The sequence below is a fragment of the Nesoenas mayeri genome, assembly GCF_963082525.1.
Source record: "Nesoenas mayeri genome assembly, chromosome: 1".
Classification (NCBI taxonomy): Eukaryota; Metazoa; Chordata; class Aves; order Columbiformes; family Columbidae; genus Nesoenas; species Nesoenas mayeri.
The window spans coordinates 123,637,339-123,661,148 of NC_137541.1; the positions used below are offsets into that span (position 1 = coordinate 123,637,339).

The following is a 23,810-nucleotide window of genomic DNA, read 5'->3' on the forward strand; positions in this document are numbered from 1 at the left end:
GGTAATAATGCTAGAGAGTGCAGGAAAAGGGTTGGAGTCAACTATTCTCTTTTGGGGCCAGGTGCCTCTTGACAAAAGGTGGCCCGTTCCCAAAAGGTGCTCAGCAGTGGCCCACCTACTCTGCAAGCCCTCTTCAGCCTTGCTCTGCCTGGGGTGGTGGTGTGTTGGGCTGGGCTATTAAAACAACAGGAACCGGATTTGGGTTGAAAATGGTGTTTATTCACAGACTCTACTGCCTCACTGGGAAGAATACTTGTGATGAGTCATTTCCCCACTGACTCTCTGGCTGTAGTTCAGGGAGGAGAAAAGCTGTAAATTCAAGCCTTCAGCTATCACCTCCAACTTGGCTTTTCTTCTAGCAGTATGTATATATACATATATAAACTATAAAACTTAAATGCAGGTTTGCAACTGCGGTTTCAGCAGGTGTGCACACTACTAATGGAGCTCCAGACTAGTGGAGCAGCAAAGTTCAAGACATTCATCATTAAAAATCCAGGCTTTTTGCTCCAATTTGGATTGTGACTAGGACTGTAAGGGAGGGAATGAAGATAGTATCTTCATTGTAACCTCATTATAAATTACAGCTACAGAGAATCTTTTTTCAAGAGACCCTGTAGTAATTTTCCTAATTAACTGCCGTGGAAGACCAGCTATTCATATTGCACTTGGCCTGTCCTTCCTCTACAACAAAGATACCCCATGGCTGTGGTGTCCAAGCCCTTGTGCACTCAAGGAGTTTCTCCTTCCTATCCCCATACAAGGTCACATTTGGAGAACAGTAGCTTGCAGAAACCTGCAATGAAGTAAATTTATGGGTGTAATCTAACTTCTCATTTGGAGCAAAGTGGCACCTTTCGTATGTAATAAATGGTTAGAATTGTACAGGCATTTAAAGACTCTATGTAAATAGTGTTACCCAATTTTATTTATAAACAAAATGACCACTTTCACTGCTTCCACTTCACCTGTATCTCATTTATTGATGCAAATTAATGCTAGTAGTAAAGCAGTCATACTTCATGCAATGATCTTTAAACCATGTTGCACAACAGTTGCTTGATAGAGGTATAATGGAGGACATTAACATTATTGTCCCACAGTTTACCATGTGTATCCCACTGTTCACTATCAAAATTAACGAATAATTACAACATGTTAGGAGGCTGATGTCTTAGATGATGATGAAATCCCATGTGAGAAGGTACTAACACACTAAATGACATGGCAATCTTATTTCTGCCCAGACCTCTACAGGGACTCGTGAGAAAGTCTAATAACCTTCTCAGTAGTTAGTGTTGTTTAGGAAAAGGAAAGATGTAGAACACATAAGAAAAAATTGCACAGAAAATTGTCAGTCTGACATTTTTATTAACAGGATAATATATTACAGAATTATTACAGTATAATTATTATAATTATTTTATTACACAGTTATGTATTACAGCTATTACAGAATTACCTTTACCCTAAGGGATGTGAATAGCAAAGAGAAAACCTTGTCCTTTGCTATAAAGGAAAACAAAATGAAATCTGAAATGTGAAATGGAGGAGTTTGAAGAAAAAATGTGCAGATACAGGAAGCCCCAAGATTCCTCTTTCCCCTCCTTTCAGATACATCTAATTTTCTGCAAAAGTTTGCTAATTGGTGGTTCTGCTTTCAGTTCTCCATAAGTTACTCTACAAAGCAGGCATTTTTTTAGAAAGCATCCTAAATATATCTATACTGGGGCATGGGATATGCACCTGCAGCTTTGGTAGAATGACTTTGTGATGTTTGTCTTAAGAGGCTGAACTGTCCTCTTACCCATGGTGGGGCTTTAAAGCAGTATCCCTGTCATCTCAGGCTTATTAGTTGCCCAGTGAAAATTAACTGTCCTGTGATCAATGCTCTAAAAGGAAATAACAATACCTGTGATCTGCCCATTAGCTTTACCTATGAAGTCACAAACAAACCATTCCTGCCAGAGTCAATTGTAGTGTGTCCAGAAAAGAGAACTCCGAGGAGGCTTCAAAAATGGTTCTTGCAAGGAGGAGGACGGTTGGTTTTTTGGTGCATTTTTTTTTTTGAGAAACTTGCACACAACCAACAGGATGGAGCAGAGCTGAGCCATTTTGGCCTGCATGTGAGGCATAAACATAAAACTTTGGTAGTTTTACAATTGTTAGGTGACTTAGTCTATCTGCACCATGAAATAAGGGCTGCCTTGATTGCAGCGACCATGAAACGGTGGAGTGCAGGATCTCGTGTGGCAGGAACAGGATAGCAAGCAGAATTGCAACCCTGGACTTCAGCACGGCAAACTTCGGCCTTTTCAGGCAACTGATAAGGGAAGTCCCATGGGCAAGGCTGCTTGAAGGTAAAGGGGCCCAAGACAGTTGGTTAGTGTTCAGGGACTGTTTCTACCGGGCACAAGATCAGAGCATCCCGACACGTAGGAAGTCAAGGAAGAGAGCCAGGAGACCTGCGTGGTTAAACAGGGAACTGCTGGGTATGCTCAAGTGGAAGAGGAGAGTTCATACATCATGGAAGGAGGGGCTGGCCACTTGGGGAGAATATAAGGCTGTTGTCAGAGGGTGTAGGGAGGCAACTAGGAAAGCTAAGGCCTCCTTAGAATTAAACCTGGCGAGAGGGGTCAAGGACAACAGGAAGAGCTTTTTCCAATATGTGGCAGATAAAACAAACACCAGAGGCAGTGTAGGCCCATTGATGAACTAGGTGGGTACCCTGGTGACAGAAGACATAGAGAAGGCAGAGTTACTGAATGCCTTCTTTGTCTCTCTCTACTCTGCTGGAGGCTGTCCTGAGGAACCCTGTACTGCTGAGGCCCCAGAGGAAGTCAAGACAATGAAGGAGTTTGTCTTGGTTGATGAGGACTGGGTTAGGGAGCAGTTAGGCAATCTGGACATCCATAAATCCATGAGTCAGGATAGAATGCACCTGCGGGTGCTGAGGGAGCTGGCTGAGGTCATTGCTAGACTGCTCTCCATCATCTTTGCCAAGTCATGGGAAATGGGAGAGGTGCCTGAGGACTGGAGGAAAGCAAATGTCACTCCAGTCTTCAAAAAGGGCAAGGAGGATGACTTGGGTAACTATAGACCGGTCAGCCTCACCTCCATCCCTGGGAAACTGATGGAATGACTTATTCTTGGTGCCATCTCAAGGCATATCAGGATAAGAGGATCATTAGGGGCAGTCAACATGGCTTCACCAAGGGGAAGTCGTGCTTGACCAACCTCATTGACTTTTATGAGGACATAACAAGATGGATGAATGATGGCAGAGTGGTGGACGTGGTCTACCTTGACTTCAGTAAGGCATTTGACACAGTGTCCCACAGCAACCTTGCAGCTAAACTGAGGGAGTGCGGTCTGGATGGTAGTGAGGTAGACTGCGAACTGGCTGAAGGGAAGAAGCCAGAGAGTCATGGTCAATGTGGCAGAGTTTAGTTGGAGGCCAGTATCTAGTGGAGTGCCTCATGGGTCAGTACTGAAGCCAGTATTATTCAATATATTCATCAACGATTTGGATGAGGGACTAGAGTGTACTATCAGCAAGTTTGCTGATGATGTGAAGCTGGGAGGAGCGGCTGACACGCCAGAAGGCTGTGCTGCCATCCAGCGAGGCCTGGACAGGCTGGAGAGTTGGGTGGGGAAAAATGTAATGAAATATAACAAGGGAAAGTGCCGTGCATCTGGGCAGGAACAACCCCAGGTTCCAGTATAAGTTGGGGAATGACCTATTAGAGAGCAGCGTAGGGGAAAGGGACCTGGGGGTCCTGGTGGACAGCAGGATGACCATGAGCCAGCACTGTGCCCTTGTGGCCAGGAAGGCCAATGGCATCCTGGGGTGTATTAGAAGGGGGGTGGTTAGTAGGTCAAGAGAGGTTCTCCTCCCCCTCTACTCCGCCCTAGTGAGACCATATCTGGAATATTGTGTCCAGTTCTGGGCCCCTCAGTTCCAGAAGGACGGGGAACTGCTGGAGAGAGTCCAGCGCAGGGCAACAAAGATGCAGAAGGGAGTGGAGCATCTCCCTTATGAGGAAAGGCTGAGGGAGCTGGGTCTCTAGCTTGGCGAAGAGGAGACTGAGGGGTGACCTCATTAATGTTTACAAATATATAAACAGTGAGTGTAATGAGGATGGAGCCAGGCTCTTCTCAGTGACAACCAAATATAAGACAAGGCGCAATGGGTACAAACTGGAACACAGGAAGTTCAATTTAAATTTGAGAAGAAACTTCTCATTGAGGGTGACAGACACTGGAACAGGCTGCCCAGGGGGGTTGTGGAGTCTCCTGCTCTGGAGACATTCAAAACCCTCCTGGACACCTTCCTGTGTAACCTCATCTGGGTGTTCCTGCTCTGGCAGGGGAATTGGACTAGATGATCTGTTGAGATCCCTCCCAATCCCTAACATTCTGTGATTCTGTGAAATAATGTAGTATTTTTAGTCCAAGAGTACTTAATTTCTGTGTATAACTAAAATTCTTGCCCTAAATATGCAGAAATAAATGAATAGGGATAGGATAATAGCATAGAGACAAACTTAATACAATGGCCTGCAATTTCAGGTCCTGCTCCAAACAGTGACTGAAGCATACGGTTTTGTTCAAATAAATGAACTGTCATACTGACTCCACTCACATTACTTTTGTGCTTTATGTGCATAGTTAAATATTTTCATAGAGCAGAGACCTGGAGTAAAGCACAGATGTATCTCCGAGATCTGGTGTAGATTTTTTCTTACATGCTTAAGCCCAAATTTTCATAGCCTAGATTCCATACATGTTCTTGAGTATTTGCTACTACTCTATCTTAAGACTTTTGTCAGACCTAGCTAACAGAAAACATGAAGTGGGATGTAGGTTGTGTGGCTATGGGCCTCACACACCCTGGGGACATGTGGCTCAAAACCATTGTATTGTACTTAAATTACCTTTTGCCATTTTACCCAAAAGCTCAAGTCTGGATAAGACATTCATTGAACTAAAGATACTAAAATTATAATGCACACTCATGGTTACTACCTCAGCGAGCTAGCAGTTCAGAGAACCTGCATCTGCAAACAGGTGATGGATAGAGCAAACCAGTTTTAAAGTTCTAATGAGCAGTAAGAGATTTCAGGAGTAAAACCTACAGTGAGTGTTAGGAAGGATATGCAAATTATATATAATTTCAAAACCTTTGTCTATTTGCTGTTGGTGTGCCAATTTAGCAAGGTACAGCACCACAGATGGCCCTACAAAAATGTTGAAGACTTAGTGGAATGGGTAAAATAGCAGGTGGCCTCACTGCCAGTGGTGCATGTGCCAACGTCTGGCAGCCCTGGGCTGCTGCTGCCAGGATCTGCAGGCCCAGAAACCTTCCTCTTCGCTTTTCAGGCATCCCAATTCTGTCTGTCACAGGTAAGACAGACATAGCACCACCCTTGGCTTCCTCATCTTTTTGACACCTAAGGTTGCCTAGGTTGCCGAGATGCCAAGTCTGCTTTCAGGCAGCAAAGCAGCTTTAAATGGGCTCTGTGCTGAAGCTCAGTGAAGTTGTGGTGGGTTAACTTTGGGCTGCAGTCAGATGTCCACGCAGCTGCTCTCTCATTCCCATCCTCAACAGGACAGGGTGAGAAAACAGGAAGAAATAAAACTTGTGAGAAAGATTAGAGTATCACTTAACAGTTGCTGTCATGGGCAAAACAGACCGAACTTGGGGAAAAATAATTTAATTTATTGCCAATTAAAATAAATTTGGATAGTGATAAACTATGATAACACACCACCTCCCCCCCCAGCCCCTATATCCCAGGCTCAACTTCACTTCTTCATTCCTGAGTCTTCTAGCTCCTCCTCACTACGCAAGCTCTGGTTACAGAGGTATGGCTCAACCTTTCCATATATTAAAGGCTGGTGATTCTGAAATTCAGTTGTCAGATGAGTAAAAATTACCAAAACCTTTTATTACACAAAACCAAAGAACAAATTAAGCTTTGTTTGTAATATGCTTTGCCATATTATGCATTATACTACGTTGGCAATTAGCTAGAATAAAATATTCATTCTCATTGTCCATTAATGTATCAATAGTAGTGTTTTCTAAAGTTAATAATAGCTTTATCAAAGCTCCCACTATTGGATAGTAATACACTTTTTACATTCTCAGTTGATGTAAACTGATACTGGTGGATGAAAATTTGGACATGAGCCAGCAACGTGTGCTTGCAGCCCAGAAAGCCAGTTGTATCCAGGGCTGCATCAAAAGAAACATGGCCAGCAGTTTGACAGAGACGATTCTGCCCCTCTGCTCCACTCTGGTGGGCCTCCACCTGTATTCAGCTCTGGGGCCTCCACCATAAGAAGGACATGGCCCTGTTGGAGTCAGAACAAAAGAGAGACACAAAATTAGAGACCTCCCATTTTGGAGGGCTGGAGCACTTCTCCTATGAGGAAAGGCTGAGAGAGTTGGGATTCTTCAGCCCGGAGAAGAGGAGGCTCCAGGGAGACCTCAGAGCGGCCTTCCAGTACCTAAAGGGGGGCTACTGGGAAGAGGGGGATGGACTTTTTACAAAGGCATGTAGTGACAGGACAATGGTAATAGTTTTAAACTGAAACAAGGTGGATTTAGGTTAGATATAAGGAAGAAATTTTTTACTATGAGGGTGAGGAGACATTGGAACAGGTTGCCCAGACAAGCTGGGGATGCCCCATCCCTGAAGTGTTCAAGGCCAGGCTGGATGGGACTTGGAGCAATCTGGTCTAGTGGAAAGTGCTCCTGTCCACGGCAGGGGGGTTGGAACTAAATGATCTTTAAGGTCCCTTCCAACCCAAACTATTCTGTGATTTGATTATTCTGTGATTATATATATAACTGATGCCCTTCTCTGATGTTTTGAAAAGTCACTAAGCAAATAATGGAGTAGTCCATTTCCAACTGCATAATAATGATTAGCTATCAGAAAAAAATTATATCACCCTGAGGCAAAATATGTATTTTCGTAAGAAAATAAGCACACATGCCATCTGAATCTATTTTATATGCTGAAAAGTTAATGAACTTTATACATCAATTATTTTATGCCGCAAGTATATAGCATTTTAGCCTTGGATATATCTTATAAAACAATCTTTAAATTGCTGTCCCTGTTAGTGATCTTTATGCATGGTTAAAACCAGGACACTCTTGCTTTGCTTCCACAGCAGCCATTGTCATTCTTTTATTTTTACATTCTCAACAGTAAAAAAGTTTCATGTGTTTCTTTTTGATAATATGCTAGAGAGAGTTCAATTACATATGAACATCTACTACAAGCAAGTGGGAAACAGCATAAGCTGTTGTAAGCTATTAGCAAGTATGCATTTTAATTTAAGAATACAAGAAACTTACCTTTAAATAGACTTTTAAAATATTGTACTTTTATTTATCTATAGAACATTTTCACAGGGGTCATCATAAAGCCTGAAGGAAGCTGGCCAGCTAAAAATACACAAAGGCTACTTATGCTGTATTTTATATCACAAGTATTTGCTCTGTGTTCTCTCCCACCACTGTACTCCACTCAACCAGTACATAGCCTACGGTAGGTATGTGGAATAAGCCCATATTTAAATATCAAAATATTATGTATGCAATTTAGTATTTCTTTAGAATAGACCAGAGCTCTTCAGGTAATACATACCAAACATTATATTTTGTGTTTCAGTATAAAGGTTGTAAGAAACAAAAAGGTCTTTCCATTTTTATTTTTTACCTTTCACAATGGGAACTGACCTTTGACGAGAAGGTAGTGGGAAGAAATGCTACAATCTACAATCAAACATGGCCCAGCTCTTTTCTCAGGAGGTAGCTATACTTCTCTTGTTTGCCCTTATGCACATTCTTTAGTTCAAATTATAGTCTCAGTTAAGGGAGTTTTTACAGAGTTTTTCACATTTCGTTTTTTTCTACTTCAGCTCTCTACTCAAACGGCCATCCTGGCCCCAGCATTATCTGAAGGGCAGCAAAGCCCACTTCTCTCTTCATTTTAGCACGTAGCTCTCAAACCTGCCTTCTGTACTCTCCTCCGCAGCTTGCAATGTCTCACCAACACAATACAGTAAAGTTCCTGTGAAGAAATACTCCTCCTCCATGGACGAGCTGAATGGAAATTTCCAAACAAATGCTTATAGTCTGTCCCTAAAACTTCTGAAGCCTATCAGGAAGAGGCAGGCTTTAGCTGTGATTCAGCACTCCCATCCAACCCGAGGCACTCAGGTCAGCCTCTGTGCTGACAGCTCCTATGCCCATCACAGATCGCACAGCGAGGTTTTTCAGCATGCACTGCTATTTGTAAGCTTAGCCCTGGGATTTTTCTCCGTGCTGCACCTTCAATAAATACACAACTGGGACTGAGGCTGACAGCATTTTAACAGAGCCTCGCAGTGCATCCACAGCATATCTTTCAACTTTGAAGCCTGCAACCTGGCACTGTCATAAGACAACACCAAAAGCGAAATTAGAATCATAGAATGTCCTGAGTTGGAAGGCACCCACAAGGATGATTGAGTCCAACTCCTGTCCCTGCATATGACAACCCCACAGTTCACATCATGTGTCTGAGGGTGTTGTCCAGTCTCTTCTTGAACACTGTCAGGCTTGGGGCCATGTCTCCCTCCCTGGGGAGCCTGTTCCAGTGCTTCACCACCCTCTGGGGGAAGAACCTTTTCCTCATGTCCAACCTAAACCTCCCTGACACATCTTCCTGCCATTCCCCTGGGTTCTGTCATTGGTTGCTGGAGAGAAAAGATGAGCGTGTCAGAGAGAACAGATTCTTCTTCTAAGGGCCCTCTTCTTTTCCCTCAGGGGCCAGGTTTTAACAGGCTGAACTGCACCCCAACAGCAGGCCTTGCCCAACGCTCCAGCTCAGCTGCCCCATACAGGGCCTATCCAAGGGATGCCACTCACGGGAACCCAGCTCTGGCAAAGTCTCCACCCGGCCAGGTGCTGCTGCTGCCGTGGGCCAACACCTCCTCACCTGCACTCCTGTCCCTTCTCTCACCAACAAACAATCCTTCCTCTCCCCCGCAGGGCGCCGGCAACTGTAGCAAACTATTACCTTGCCAATATAATAGGCCCAGGCAGGATCTCTCAGCAAAGTGTATTTTATTAACAATTTTGCAAGACCGTGTGTTCTACCTAGTGGCAGGCACACCCAATAGGGCAAAAAGCCCCTGGTTATATCCCCCTCAAATCCCGGCCACAAATTCCCTCCCTTGTTCCCCAGTGGCTGGTACTGCAGGGTTTACAGACAACCTGACACCTGCCTCAGTTTGCATATCTCATTCATCTAATTGTAACCATGCCCTTCCCCTTACCGATTTAAAGTATGGATTCCCGGCTCTCTGGCTACCCTTCCCCCTAGCCCAGCTTTTTAAATACAGGAATCAGTTTGCGTTCTGGGATTAGTTCGAAGAGGCTTCGTTTTACAGTAAGGATTCCTAGTCTGATGTCTCTCAGTCCTTCCCCCCTGCTGGGGTCAGGCGCCAGATCAGTTGTATAAATAACATTCTTTCGTCAAACGCTCACGGGAACCCAGCTCTGGCAAAGCCTCAACCCGGCCCAGTGCCGCTGCTCCCGCGGGCCAACACCTCCCCGCCCGCACCGCCGCCCCTTCTCTCGCTGACCACCCGCCTTCCCTCTCCCCGCGGGGCGGCCTGCAGCCACCCTAACGGCCACCCTAACGGCCACCCTCGCGCCAGCTCCGCACCCCCAGCCCTCTACTCCCTCCGCCCCTCCGCGGTCGCTGCCGCCGTCCCCTCACGCCCTCTACCGACTTCCGGTGGCGGGAGGCGCAATGCGGAAGGGACGGCGGCGCCGGAGCGGAAGTGAGGTTCCGCCGGCTCCCGCGGCACGGAGCGGAGCGGGCGGCCGTTGGTGGCAGGTGGCGCGGCCGGTGAGGGAAGCGCTGGTACCGCTGCGGCCGGGAGGGGAAGGGGGAGGGGGAGGCGGAGGCGGAGGGCGGCGGCACCACCACCACCACCGCGGCGCGCCCGGCGCCTGTCAGTGCGCGGCGGAGCCGGCCCGGCTGTCGCCCTTGCGGGGCTCGGGCCGCGGGGGCGCCGCTGGCGCCAGACAAGATGGAGGCTCTGTCAGCGCCGTGGGCACCGGCCGCCGCGGGCTGTGGCGGGCGGCCGTGCGAGCCTGCCCCGGGCGGCAGCTGGTAGTGGGGTGGGGGTCTCCTGGCCCCGTGCGGGCTCCGGGGCAGACCCTCGGCCGGGCGCTGGGGAGGCTGTTTGGCGGCCCCTTTCTCTCCTGCCCGGGAGGGGAGAGGGGCTGCGGGCGAAGGGCCGGCCCGGCGCCGCTGCTTCCCGGGCGGTGCTGCTGCTGCGCCCGCCGGGTTGAGCTGGAGGGTAGGGACCAGCGTGTTCCGTACCGGCGGCTTAAAGTCCGTGTCCGCCCTAGAGGTGCCGACACCGAGCCGAAGGGAGGGAACAGGGCAGAAAACCCTGCTCCTGGATTTCAAGAATCTTGCGTCCTGAGCTTAAGCCCTTAAAATTTGGCTGCCCTCGTGTTTGTTTATAGTTTCTTATTGTTTGGGGTTATTTATTGTTTGAAAGGAAGATCTTATCTCTGTGGCTTACAGGCAGTTTCACTAGTACAATACTGCAATGTTTCAGGCGTCAGCTACTGCAGGGGAGGGCTTACATCCAAACAAAAAGCTACTTTCATTAAAAAAAGAAAATAGGTTAATGTTTCAGTATGATCTTTTAAAACGTCTTAACAGCTTTGGCGTTTAAAATATGCTGTCCTTTTGTACAAGGTCAGAATCAGTAAAGTAGATCTGAAAATTGAAGCCTGCCCAGGCGTCTGTTGCTCTGCATTTGGCATTAGTTTATGATCAAGATAGATGCCACTAGAAAACGTTGTTTTCATTAGTTTTTTCATCCTATTTATTAAGTATTGCAAAATAAATTCTTCTCTCTGAGAAACGTTTCAATAAATCCTTTATTTCGAAAGATGTTTCTCTGGGTAATTGTGTTTTTGAAACGTTATGTTTTCATTAGATAGTCCCTATATTTGTTTTGGAAAGTGAGATAAAATAAGTCTCATTAGGTAGGAAGAGCTAGCAGGTCTTTTTTTTTTTTCTTATTGTTTAACATGTAAAATCCTTGGGAAAGGATGCAAGTCAGACCTGCTTTGTAGAAGGTATCTGGAAGCACAAGAAGGTTTCACTAACATCATCTTGTGTTGGACAGGACTGCCGCAGATAAAGGCAAAATGGCTTTCAGTAAAGGATACCGTGTCTATCACAAGCTGGATCCACTTCCATTCAGTGTGATAGTGGAAACCAGAAACAGAGAAGAATGTCTCATGTTTGAATCCGGAGCTGTGGCTGTCCTCTGTAAGTCGATATGTTTTGATAACTACAATGTAAAAAGTTAGCAGACTTGGCATGGTATAGGCTGTTTATTTATGGAATGTAAAGAAGCAACTATTCTATTTTCTTATTTGCTAATGGAGAGGCTTCTGATTTAAATGAGGAAAAAAAAAGACATTTTCACATGTTCATCTGTTCAGAGAGAATTTTACACATTTAATTACATTTCATCATGCATGTGTATTCTCATGTATACTAAATTTTCTTCTAATAGCTTCCAACAACATCTGCTTATTTCTCTTGTTCTGAACAACCTCCTTTTGAATACATGATAATTCGTTGAAAAGCTAATTCTCTATGTTGTATTTCATAATAAAAAGTTCTATATTCTTAAATGGTATATCATCCTAATTTGTTTTTAATCTCATTTTGTATCATGATTTTTGGTGGCTTTTTTGATTTTTAGCTTTATTTTGTTCTTGTATTTTTAACCTATCTTGGACTCTGTATTGGTTTTTCTTGTAATAAAATGAGTAATATTTCGAGCAAGGTGTCTTGCATTGCAAAGTTATTTTTACATTTTTTTTTCAATTATAAATGCATTAAATGTTTCCTTTAAATTCTTTTTCTCCCCACACCCCCCTTTTTAAAGTCGTAGTTGAAGGAGGACACTAAAATGAGAAGTGCAGAAGAGATCCGTGAAGCCTATATATAGGGTTTTAAAATGTAGCTTGGTTTGTATTCTTCAGGAAGTCTGAGCACCTGGTTGCATAGGGTTTCTAAGCTTGTTTTTGGCTCTTTTATAGAAAGCTTTCATACCAAGGAAGTATTCTATTTTTAATCAATAACATTTTGATTAATTCATTCTGGTGCCTGTTTGTAGTTTTGTAGCCTAGCTATTCTAAGCACCTGATCAGAGAGATTTGATTCCCTGCCTGAAGCCTGAGAGCACTCAGAGACCTGCCCCTCAGGAGGATGCTCTGGCTTTGAGACTGGAGTAGGCTGAATGGGGAGTGCATTCTTTAACAGGACTCAGAGATAGAAGTGTGAGTTCCAAAGAAGAGCGGAACTTGAGATGTATTTCGTTTCTCTGGTATTTGTAATTGGCTGCCCTGTATGTGAGAGTGCTCCTTGACAGTGATGTGGTCCCTTTTTGAGGCACCTGCCTGTCCATGTGTCCTGTGTAAGGTACTTAGAAGTCATGCTATAGAGTCATCTATACAGGACAGGCTGTAAGAACAAGTGCTCTCTAGCATACAGCTTCATCTGCAGCTTCAATATGTGACTTGAACAAGCTGGCATTAACTGTTAGAGGCCTGGCAATGGGACATGCAGCGTGGTTGACATTATAGCTGTAATTGTATGACCGTCCACGTGAAAAGAAGTGCTTTTCTCCTGGTTTTGAGAACTGGTTTTGTTTGTTTGTTTGTTTCTGATACAATTTCTTCTTGCTACATATCTAAGTAATCTCGTTGACTTTGCCAGCAGTATTTGAAAGGCACTGTGTAGTGTGGATTGGGTTGGGAATAAGTGTGGAGTCATAAAGCTAATGAACAGGTTTAGTAGGATCTGTAAAACAGGAAAAAATGTTTTGAAAATTTGTGAAAAACTTTATCATGTATTTAGTAATTACTAAACATGCTTAAGCTACTTAAGGAGCAATCTATTAAAAAGAATTTATTCTTGAAAGTTATGTTCAAAAAGGACAGTAAGTTAGATGCTTTTTGTGCTATGATACGCTGTGGGCACCTGGATAAACTTTCTTCTCTAAAAGCTATATCAAAGTTCCTGCTCTCTTCTATGCCTCACGCTGTTACCAAACAGAGGGAGTAGAACTCGAAGGAAGTTTGAAAGGCTCTCTCCTCTTGGGCTCTGTACGTAGTAATAGCATGTTATTAACCTGTAAAGGTTTGTCCTTGGTATTCTAATTGATAGGTTACAACGTAGTAAACATTTGTGCTTAGCTAGAAGTAGTTACTCTAAATATTGTTTTCAGTAACCTTAACCAGTAAACTGCTTGCTCTTTTTGTATCTGGTAAATGGGCATATTTTCCCAATACATGTTTAGCTGTGGCATTTTGCTTTATTTCCCTTTTTGCACCTAAACTCTTTAGGTACTGAAACATGATTCTTTTGTTAATGGTTGAAAAATTACAATCATACCCTTAAACTGACAGCAAAAAAAAAAGCACTACAGCTCCCTAGCTCAGGATTTTTTTTTTCTTCTTTTTCACCTTGCTGTTTGCTTCTAGTATCTATTCTATTTAATACAGATTTAAAGGAGTACAATTGTTAGTGCTTGGGGAAGATTTGCAAAGTACTACTTCTTCAACTCTCTGGTCATGCCACAGAAACCAGTCAAAATATTCTAGTCTGTAGCCTTACGAACTTCCAGATATTGCTGCAAATCTAAAAGGCACAGTTAATGAAATACTGGCCCTTAGGAAGAATCTCCAGATGTTTGTAAAATCTGTCTGAATAGATAGAAAAATGGTCAGATCAAGTATATGTCAGTTTAAATCCAGAATAGCATCACTTCAAACTGTTGAAGAGTCATATATTTTGCTGATGGTGTTAATGTTTTTTAGACTTCACAAAAATTGACAATACTGATCTCAAACTGTTGACATTTTTCAAAATGTTTTAATAAGTCTTGAAGATAAAATAGTTTATCCAGCATTATACCCGATCATGGTTCTTACCTGTATGCAGAATGTATCATATAGGCACAACCTAGTGAAATACCGTTAAAAGTGATTCATGTGGCTCAGTTCTGAGAGCCTTAGTGAACTGCATCTTCTGGGGTATCCATATATAGAAATTTGGATTTGAAATGGGCTAAGAGAAAAGCATGAAAGCTTGCTGATCCTTTAAATGTCATCTTAAAGGAAGTACATCTGTCATTTTGCTAAGGGAAGGATAACAGCATTAACCTTCATCCCCTTTACATTTGATGAAGCATTCCAAGATGATTCAGAGGGTTTAGTTAGGCCTATGTATGAAATGCTATACAACTTCTATGGTGTGCGATTTTTTTTCAGTGCATGTTGTACATGTGCTGAATCTGTTGTTCAAGTCAATAAAATAGGATGGAAGAAAGGAAGAGGGTGGAAGGGGTGTTCGCAGTGGTGGCTATTGCATAATCATTCACTCTTAACCTGGAAACAGCCCAAGTGTTGCTTCTGCTGGCAGTGTTCTATGTGATGCTTGTAACACAGATTAGCTAACGTTACTGTGACTGAAACATCTAAGAAATATTTTACTTGCCTTTGTATATTCAATATCTCTTTTATCAACTCACTCCTAGTATTGAGTTAACCCAAGGTGCCGAAGTCTGAGGGGATCCTGCCAACTTGCTTCTCCAGGCCTTGTAAGAGCACTTAGTTTTAAATGTCAGCAGCTTCACTGCTGATTTGATTAGAATTTAGTAGGAGGATGTCATTTTTTTCTCATTTGACGTATAAAACAGGCAGGATATGTATTCCTTTAAATAAGACTGTCTAGTGAGATATCTTACCTGTAAAGATTCATTGACTGAGCAGGAGGATGTTCTCTCTCACTGTTCCTTTCTGGTGAGTCATAACAAAATGAGTGGGAAGCTGTCTTTACTCCTGTCGCCTCTGAGTAAAGGAGAATGTTCTGTTGTCTGGGAAAATACTGAGCCCTGAGTGGAGAGAGCTGAAGCTTCATGCACATCCTTTGACTTCAATGTTAGGTTAAAGCTGAGAAGAGAGCAGATGCGAACAGGAAGAGGCACTTATGCCCACCCTAAGCTGAGCTTTCTGTGGAGCTACATAAAGCAGGAGATGTAAAAACCTGTATGCAGCAGGCATCTTGGTTTTCATTGGCATGCTTAGCAACACTCCTCTATCAGCTATTCACATTCCACCTCTTTTTAAAAAGAAAACTCTTCCACTCTGCATTGTTGATGGGAGGGGGAAAAAAACCAGGCAGATATGCTATTATCTGTCCACAGTAGCAGACGGGATATAATAATTTTGCAAGCCATTGTAAGCTGATATGGTGCCCGTGGAAACTTAGACACTCAGACAAGAAACATGCTGACAAATACAACTGATGAGCACCTGCTGTATGTACATAATTATTAAGGAGGGTAACATTCTTCTGTATGCTCACAGCCAGAGTTGTTGGTTTGTTTTTTTTGGTGGTGTGGGGTTTTGTTTGGTTGGTTGGTTGGTTTTTTTGTTTGATTTTTTTTTTATTATTTTTTTATTTCTGTGTTTGCTGCCACCAGTAATAAACTACCAATGTGTGATTTTTTTTCCCACCCCCAGATAATGTTTATGCAGAGTTAAAACATTCATTAGGGAAGGAGAATATTTCAAAATAAATTACTATATTCCTTTTTTGTGTGTGTGTGATGGGGTGCTACAAAATAAGTATAATGTAAGTGTTTTCCTGCCTTATGTACATATATAAATGTACAATAATAAGAAGAATTAAATTTCTTCAAGCAGTAATTTGTCCTCTGGAAAAGGTGTCTTTATGTTAGAGAGGAAAGATCAAATACAGGTTGTGGTAGAAACAATTTTGGGATGTATTTTGATGTAATGTTATATTCATCTGAAGCCAATTTGAAGGGACTGGGATGCAAAGGCAAACAGCAATTTCAGCTTCCTGTCTTTATTACTGTTTTGACTAAGTGTCATCTTCCAGACTACGCCTTCCCATTAAACAGTATCTTAAAACACTTAAGAAGCTGCAGGGAAGCAGCAGCTCCAGTGAATGCCAAGAGCAGCTGTGCTAGTGGAAGAGGCTTTAACCTGTCCTCCTGCCTTTCCTAGGATTCTACCAGAATTCACTGTCCTTTCAAATCTACTAGGAGGATGTTCTGCTCATTGCTTTCCGGGCATTTCCAACAAAATCACATGGTTTAACAAAGATCACAGTGCTAGCCTAGCACTCTTTGAAAAGTACAATAAGTATGGTGAGAATGATTCTGTGAATCTTCCCAGGAGGTCGGCGGAGGCAGTAACTCTTGCCTGGGAGGACTATGACCTCTTTGAATGGCATAATGGATCTGCAAAGATTTGGTCCACAGTTCTGGAAATTGCAAAAAGTTGTTACTTAGAATCTGAAGGCTTTCTGCTTCTTAAGGTAGACTAGCTTTACAGCAATAATCAAGCCCGTTCTGCATGTGTACCACAGCCCTTTGCATAATTTTATCAAGGGATTTCACTGACAACAAATCTCTTTATAAATGTTCTTTTCTTAATTCAGTACATTTTAATTTCTATGGTAGCATGTGTGATAGCAAAAGTCTTGGTTTTGCCCTACTGGACATCCAGTGAGTGATAGCTCTTGCTAATTAAATACCTGTTAAGTAGTTTAGTTTGCATACTTCTGGAGTTACTGAGACATCATTTAGGGAAACTAATTAGCATTTCTATGTTTCAGATAATTTGGTAGATTTTTGCATCCTAGCACGTATTTAAATGGAGAATTTTGTCATTTTGTGAATTGATTTGTACGGGCGAAAGTTGCAACAGTTGGCTTGATTCTGTGAAAATAACTATTTTAATCAAAGCATTCAGTATTAGATGAAAATATTTAGATTATTGGTGCTATATAATTTTGTTTTCAGTGTAGAACGTGTAACTGGGTCAGAACGCCCAAATCTGATTGAAAGGAAGTGCTTGTAGGATGTTACATAGGTCAACTTTGTTTTCATACTTTTATTTCTCAGTTTGTTTCCCACCCCCCCTTCAGTGGTGTTAGATGAAATGATACATATTGTGAAATAAATTTGTATAATATTGAAAAATAATGTTAAAGCAACCATGCCTTTTATTTGATCATCTGTTATAGTTATTTTTTGTTGTTCCAAACAGTGAGGTTTTTTTTTTCTGGTGGGTAGTATTTAAATATAATTGCTAACATCTAGAGATAGCTAGGGTTTTTTTCATTGCTGAGTAGAGATTACTTGTTATGTGGGGGTTCCTTCCCGTAATCTTAAGATACATGTTGATCATGGTAATGTGTAGATGTCTTTGTGGAGTAAATAATGGTACCTTGTAAATTGAACTATATCAAATAGAGTGGAAAAAAATGAGTCCTGTAAATTCAAAGCAAATATCATATGAATTATGGCAGATTTAAATATCAGCTGTTGTCCAGTTTTCTGTGCATCCATTCATGTCAGCAAAGAATAAAAAGTAATAAAATGGTGCTTCGGTTGGTTGATTGGTAAATGAAAGTGGTGACTCCTCTGGTGTCACTTTAATGTCACTTATGTGGTAGTATTAAATTGTTAGCTTTAATTTAAACACTGAAAGTTTAACTGTGCTAATTTGACAAAAAGCTTGAAAAACTCAATTGTAAAAGCTCAAAAACAAACTGTGTAAGAAATAGTTCATAAATTTTTCAGATTTTTAACTTCTAACAGCGATAGTAGCATGAGCTTTTTCCTGTCCAACTTAAATGATAAGTCTTGTTTCTGAAGGAACTGCACATAATTTCAGGAGTGTGTCTTTGTTCCCAGCTTGGGGTCGCATGTTCTAACTGGGACCTGTAGCCACTAACTTGCAATGTGTCATCGTGGCACCTTGTGAACCCACCAAGAAGAGAACATAGCTGTAGAAAGCCTAAATGATAACTTCTGATGCAGCCTTAGTTTTATTGATATTAAAATTACAAAACTAATTTCTGATCTGGAATTAAACAGAATACATGTTGAACCAAGTTGTCCTGAAGGCAGAATTTTTAATGGGGTTCTGTTCGTGTAGCAGTAAGAGGGCTGGCACAATCCTGTTAAAATAATTTAATCAGCCACCTTTCTTAAACAAGGCAGTGATTGATAAGATGTGATTGTTACACATACATGCTTGTGATTTAACTTGGAACAGATGAGAACGTAACATTTAAAAATACTATGACCTATTAATTTTTAATAAAGATTGACTTAAAATTATTTTATTATTTTTCTATTGACATCACAAATGAGGCTTGCTGCCTTTCTACAAGAATGCATTACAACTGGACCTGAAAACCACATTAAAAGTGTTGGTTTGTTTGTGGGTTGTTTTTTTTTTTGTACTGCTAAATAGAGAGTCATTATTTCTGTTTTAGAAATTAATCAGCTTGAATCTAAGTAGTGCAGTCGGTTAATTAAGAAGCTGCCTTTAATTTCCTTTTTGCTTAACATCTGAACTGACACAAAGTAATAGAAGAAATACTGCCTCATAATGTTTTGTGTCCATTTTTATACACAGACATATGAATGCTTGTATTGTCTACTGTTCAGTGCTCCTCTACAGTAAAATTTGAAATCTGTTAAGTCCGGTGTTATGGATGAAAGTTGTCATTCCCATTGGAAATTTGTATCCTTAGAAGTTGTACATCGTCATTCTTCTTACTGAGTAAAAGTGTTTGGTTTTTTTTTTCAGACAGCCTTAATTGTGTTGGTTACTTCCATCTATTGAAAAATGAATAAATAGAAAAGTCAATTTCTCAAGAAGTAGGTTCATTAATTTGTAAGACTATATGTTTTTCTAAGTGCATATTTATATTAGCTGCATTTTTTTCAAAATATGGAGCTCATAAATCAAAGTCAAAAGGGTTCTCATGGCTGCCGGCCAACCTGCAGTTCTGGGAAGAGGTGTTCCCGTTCATTAAGAATGTTACAGAGGAAATGAGGAAATGCTCTTGGAAATGCTCGCTCCTGTCAGGATTACCTTAGCCTTCCTGTGGTTTAACTTCTAAACTGCAGTTCACCCAGTTGGTAATTTCAACCATTCACAGAGGAAACTGCCAGTTGGCTTCGCAAACACTAGGTAGTGATATTATAGGAATGGGGTCTTAGCCACGTGTAACTTCAGCAGCTCTTGCACATCTGGCCAAATATGATGACTTTGCATGCTGAATGAAGTGAGGGAGCACAGATCTTCACGAAGCTTACTGCTTTGGTGCAGAAGGAAGAGTTAAATATGATACTTATGGTGAGAATCTTACTTTGTTATTCAAACCGTTTGGTAGGGAGTGATATGAAAACCTGTATATTTAATTTTGGTATCTTCAGAAATGGGAATTCCCATGCACAGTGGCAGTCAGAATAGGTTACACTCTGGCCTGGGTGTTTTTTTGTTTTCTTTTCTTTTAGTGTCTGTAGAGGAAAGGCATCCTTGTGGCTAGCACTGTTGGAGGTGCTGGTTCGGGAAACTCCTGTAAATTTTTGGAGGCCAAATGAACTTTTGTTCTAAACCAGCTGTACAACCGCTTGCAAGTTTTCACAGTGTTCCTGCTTGTTCATGTCAAGGTACTGAGGGCACCACCCACCCTGCCCACAGCCCAGGACCCCGTTTTAGTTCCTCTTGGGTGGTCAGTCCATGCCTCAGGGGTGGTGCAGCAGGGCTGGTCTCCAGCTTCCCACAACCTTGCCCAGCCTCCACGTGGGCCCTGCTGAGTTGGGCTGATGTCCCAGCCCAGCCTTGGCCTATCCCTGTCCCTGTGGCCTGCCTGGCCATTCTGGGACTGTGTCTGGCCCTGGTTACCCTCACCAGGCCTGACCCTTTGCCCACAGACTGACATCCTGGCCTGGCCTCAGGCCACCCCCATGGATGTGCCCAGTATCCAGTGCCCCCGCCTGCCCTACCTCCTTGGGGGAGCTCCTGGAGAGATGCTGGTCTCCATGGTGTCCCAACAGTTCAAATGGAAGAAAATGGAAAGCAGCACGGTGTAGCTGTGTCTTGTTCCTGATTTCATCTGGGTTTTCAGAAAATTCAAGTGCCTTTTCTCAATATTGTAGCACTCCTGGTTGTGGGAAGTCCCTTATTGTGCATTATCCCAAAAGTAGCCTGAGCATCACAGAATCACAGAATGGCTGGGATTAGAAGGGACCTCTGGAGATGATCTAGTCCAACCCACCTGCTAAAGCAGGTTCACCTAGAGTAGTTTGCACAGAAACGTGTCCAGGTGGGTCTTGAATGTCTCCAGAGAAAGAGACTCTACAACCTCTCTGGGCAGCCTGTTCCAGTGCTCTGGCACCCTCAAAGTAAAGAAGTTTCTCCTCATATTCATATGGAACCTCCAATACTTCAGTCTGTGCATTGTTGCAGTCAACCATCCCAGACATCCCTGCATAGCGTGGGTTGGTGCTGTTGTGGCAGGGAAAAGGCAGCAGTGCAGTGCTATGGGGTTGTTCCCTTTTCTGCTACCGGTGCTACTTTTGTGACTGCTTTCTTTTTAGCTCCGTTTCTTAAGAAAAATGAGTTTACCTGATAACCATTTTTTATCCCTCTGTGTTGGCTGATATCAGTCATCACCAAATCTCATAATTCTTTCAGGTTTCGTGAACACTGACAGCTAGAGGTTCAAATGGATGCTCTCAATGAAGGGGAATCTGCCGTATGAATTTATATTAGATGTGTTATGATGTGCCTTATGGGAGGGTGGTAGGAGCATGATGCATGTAAGCTCTTCTGCATCCTGGCTGCCTGCCGCAGGGCCTGTTAAATGTACCTTGCACCTAGACTTGGATTCTGCGGAGGTGATGGCTGAAGCCTTAGGATAGATGAGGATGGGCCAGGGCAGGATGGATGAAGTGAACCTTCTGAGCTGTGTGATGTTTGCCATTTTCCCATGTGAATTTTGGCCTTCAAAAGAAAACAATGAGACAAGTGCAGGCAGCACAAGGTAGAAATGCTTACACGCTCACTCTGGAAAAGCTTTGGTCAGAGTTCACGCTGTAATAGATCTAATGAAACTGAAAAATGTGGCATGAACTGCTTTTGGTTGGTACTTGGATGCTTTGTTAAGAAAAATAATAGAGTAGCCACAGTAAGTTTTTCTATTTCCATTTTTTTAATTTGTTTTTGTGACCCTTTGCTGTGCTATTAGCCATGGCCTTTTTTGTTGATCTGAATTTGCAAAGCTCATATTACTTAATTTACTTCAGGCATTTACTTATTAAGGCTTAGCAAGCATAACAGGGCTTCTATGCAATGGAAAAAGAGAATAAATCCATAGAAGACAGAAAAGCTATTGTTCTGAAATGTCATTAAATGCTGGCAAAAAGTTTGAAGCTAAACCTCATCTTTCATTAATAATTTGAAATGCAAAAGAAGAATGTAGCGATTCTTTGGTTACCAAAAGCTGAGTTTAGGAGAGTACGGTTATATCATTAAATGCTTGCTGGAAAAATGGTTTGGAAGAACCAGGTTTTGAAGTTTAGAAGTTGTTCTTTCCAGCCTGATGGTGATCTGGTTAAGAAAAACATGATTTGGTGATGCCGACAAAATCACTGTCTGTAAACCATGTGCTTAAATTGTCTGTGAGTCTTAACACTTATTATGGGTAAGGACTTTGCAAATAATCATGCTGCTATAACTCTTATCTTTAGCAACCTCATTACAGGAATACAGTGTATCAGTGTGAATAGTCAAAGAAGCTTTTTTTAAAATGCACTTAAAACATTGGATGAGCTTAGATTTCAGGCTGAGGTTCAATATTGTTTCATCTATATGGGAGTTTCTGATCCACTTTAATAGCAGAGCTCGTGGACATTTGAACAGAAGGGATAGGCTTGTGCACAGGCAGGACTATGCTAAGCTTAGAGAATAGTCATTAGAAAGATTCACAACAGCAATACTGAAGAAAATATAGCAAATGTGAGAGAGAGCACAGCAGAATGCCAAGGCAATAGGCATTTTAATTTACACTTTTCTTTATGTCAAATTCTGATTTTTTTTCAGTGTCAGAGTGAAAATTAATTAGCAGATAATTTCTGATGTGGGAGAAGGGGCTGATCCTTTGTGATGCAGAAATCTCGGTCCCTGTGAATCCAGTGGCACAGCTGGGATTGTCAGTCCCTGTGCTTCAGGTGCTGTTTTAGTCATGAGCAAAAGCTCAGTGCGAGTGGAATCTGGGTTCTGCTCTGCAGCGTCTTCATCCCCTGGCTCTGTAGTCAAGCTTGTAGGCCTAATTTTTCAAGTGCTGACTCAAGTTCTAAAGCATACACTAACATTAACTCCCGGGTGAATAATGGTAGATATACTTCAATTTCTTCTAAAATATTACTTTTTTATGTCTATGAAAATTTTGTTTTCCTAATCTAAGATATGGCTTTTAAATAACATTATATTGTGAACCTCCAAGAGTTTTGATTTGCTTGGAATATATCTAAAACTGGGTAAAATGCACTTGTGATAGCCCTGTTTACTTATCTGAAAATAATACTGCTACATCTCGGTTTTATTCTTGGATAAAAAGGATTTTTTTTCTTCCCAGGAAAAAAAAAAGCGTTTAGCACTACTCTAATTTTAACTATTTGCAGAGCATTCTCGTGGAACTCATTTGCCTGTTTTAGATGCTTTTTATATTAGGAGATGATGATGTGAAAAATGCCAACGTTCTCCTTGGATTTTCAGTTTAGAGTGGACTCATTCTCCCTGCCATAGTGTGTGGTCTTTTATATCTTAAAATCTTACGTTTTCTCTCCATAGCTGCTGCAGAAAAAGACACAATCAAAAATACCTACTCCAAAGTAATGGATGCATACGGGCTTTTGGGTGTATTAAGATTAAACCTTGGTGAGTAAAATATGTTAAATCTTAGTTTTTCAAGAAAATTGTACAGCTCCTGTAAAACTGCATAGAACAGGATCTTTGCAACAGGAGCTGGGTTCTCTTTTTTATTTCTTTTTTTCTTTGTAGACTATCTTGCAAGTTTGGAGCACTCCCAGAAATGAGGGAGTGGACAAAAATAATTTCCGTTTTCACAATCCTTCTTATTTGCAGTGTAATTTTTCCTGTTTGCATTTCCTTTTCTTCTGTAGAACCTAAGAATAAGTTCTTGATGTTGATTCTTTTTGTACTTTTTTTCAGGCAAACTGAGGTTAGATTGTGTGCATTTAAGAATATAATTACATCAACATCACATTCCAGTAAGATTTATTGTTACCTGGGCCTTGTCTTGTTTTACAGGAGACACATTGTTACATTATCTGGTTCTAGTAACAGGATGCATGTCTGTGGGGAAGATTCAAGACTCTGAAGTGTTTCGAGTTACTTCCACTGAATTCGTATCATTACGAATTGAACCAACAGATGAGGATCGTATTTCAGAAGTGCGCAAAGTTTTGAACTCAGGAAACTTTTATTTTGCATGGTCTGCAACTGGTGTCAGTTTAGATCTTAGTCTCAACGCTCACCGCAGCATGCAGGAGCACACCACTGACAATAGGTTTTTCTGGTGAGTTCGTAATGTGTTTTATCGGACATAGAATAATGCCTGCCTGTATAAACTAAGACATGGCAAGTTTTTATCCTTGTCTTTATCAGCTCTTAGATGTATGCCTTTGTCCCACAAATGTTGATGAGAGGGAACAGCATTATTTTAACTCTAAGGGCAAAAATATGGTGCTAATGATGTTTCCATGGCCACTTGGAGCTTCTTAATCGGAAGACACAGATTTTCACTGCTTATGATATTGTACTTTGACCTGAACAA

The 23,810-nt window shown here is 41.9% G+C and overlaps 1 protein-coding gene across 6 annotated transcripts in view; it reads left to right on the forward strand.

Annotated features, from left to right (window-relative positions):
• Nucleotides 1-9,837: 9,837 nt before the first annotated feature.
• The window catches only part of SYNJ1 (synaptojanin 1), a 64,696-nt gene continuing 50,723 nt past the window's right edge, over nucleotides 9,838-23,810 (forward strand). For 4 of the 6 annotated variants that reach the window (XM_080340746.1, XM_080340748.1, XM_080340749.1 and 1 more), the window contains exons 1-4: nucleotides 9,838-9,920; nucleotides 11,224-11,369; nucleotides 22,805-22,891; nucleotides 23,285-23,552. In XM_080340746.1, the coding sequence (XP_080196872.1) occupies nucleotides 11,246-11,369; nucleotides 22,805-22,891; nucleotides 23,285-23,552 (479 nt within the window). In that variant the 5' untranslated portion in view covers nucleotides 9,838-9,920; nucleotides 11,224-11,245. Of the gene's footprint in view, nucleotides 9,936-11,223; nucleotides 11,370-18,762; nucleotides 18,823-22,804; nucleotides 22,892-23,284; nucleotides 23,553-23,810 lie in introns of those variants that run through there. The other 2 variants (XM_080340747.1, XM_080340751.1) reach the window with 2 other exon arrangements.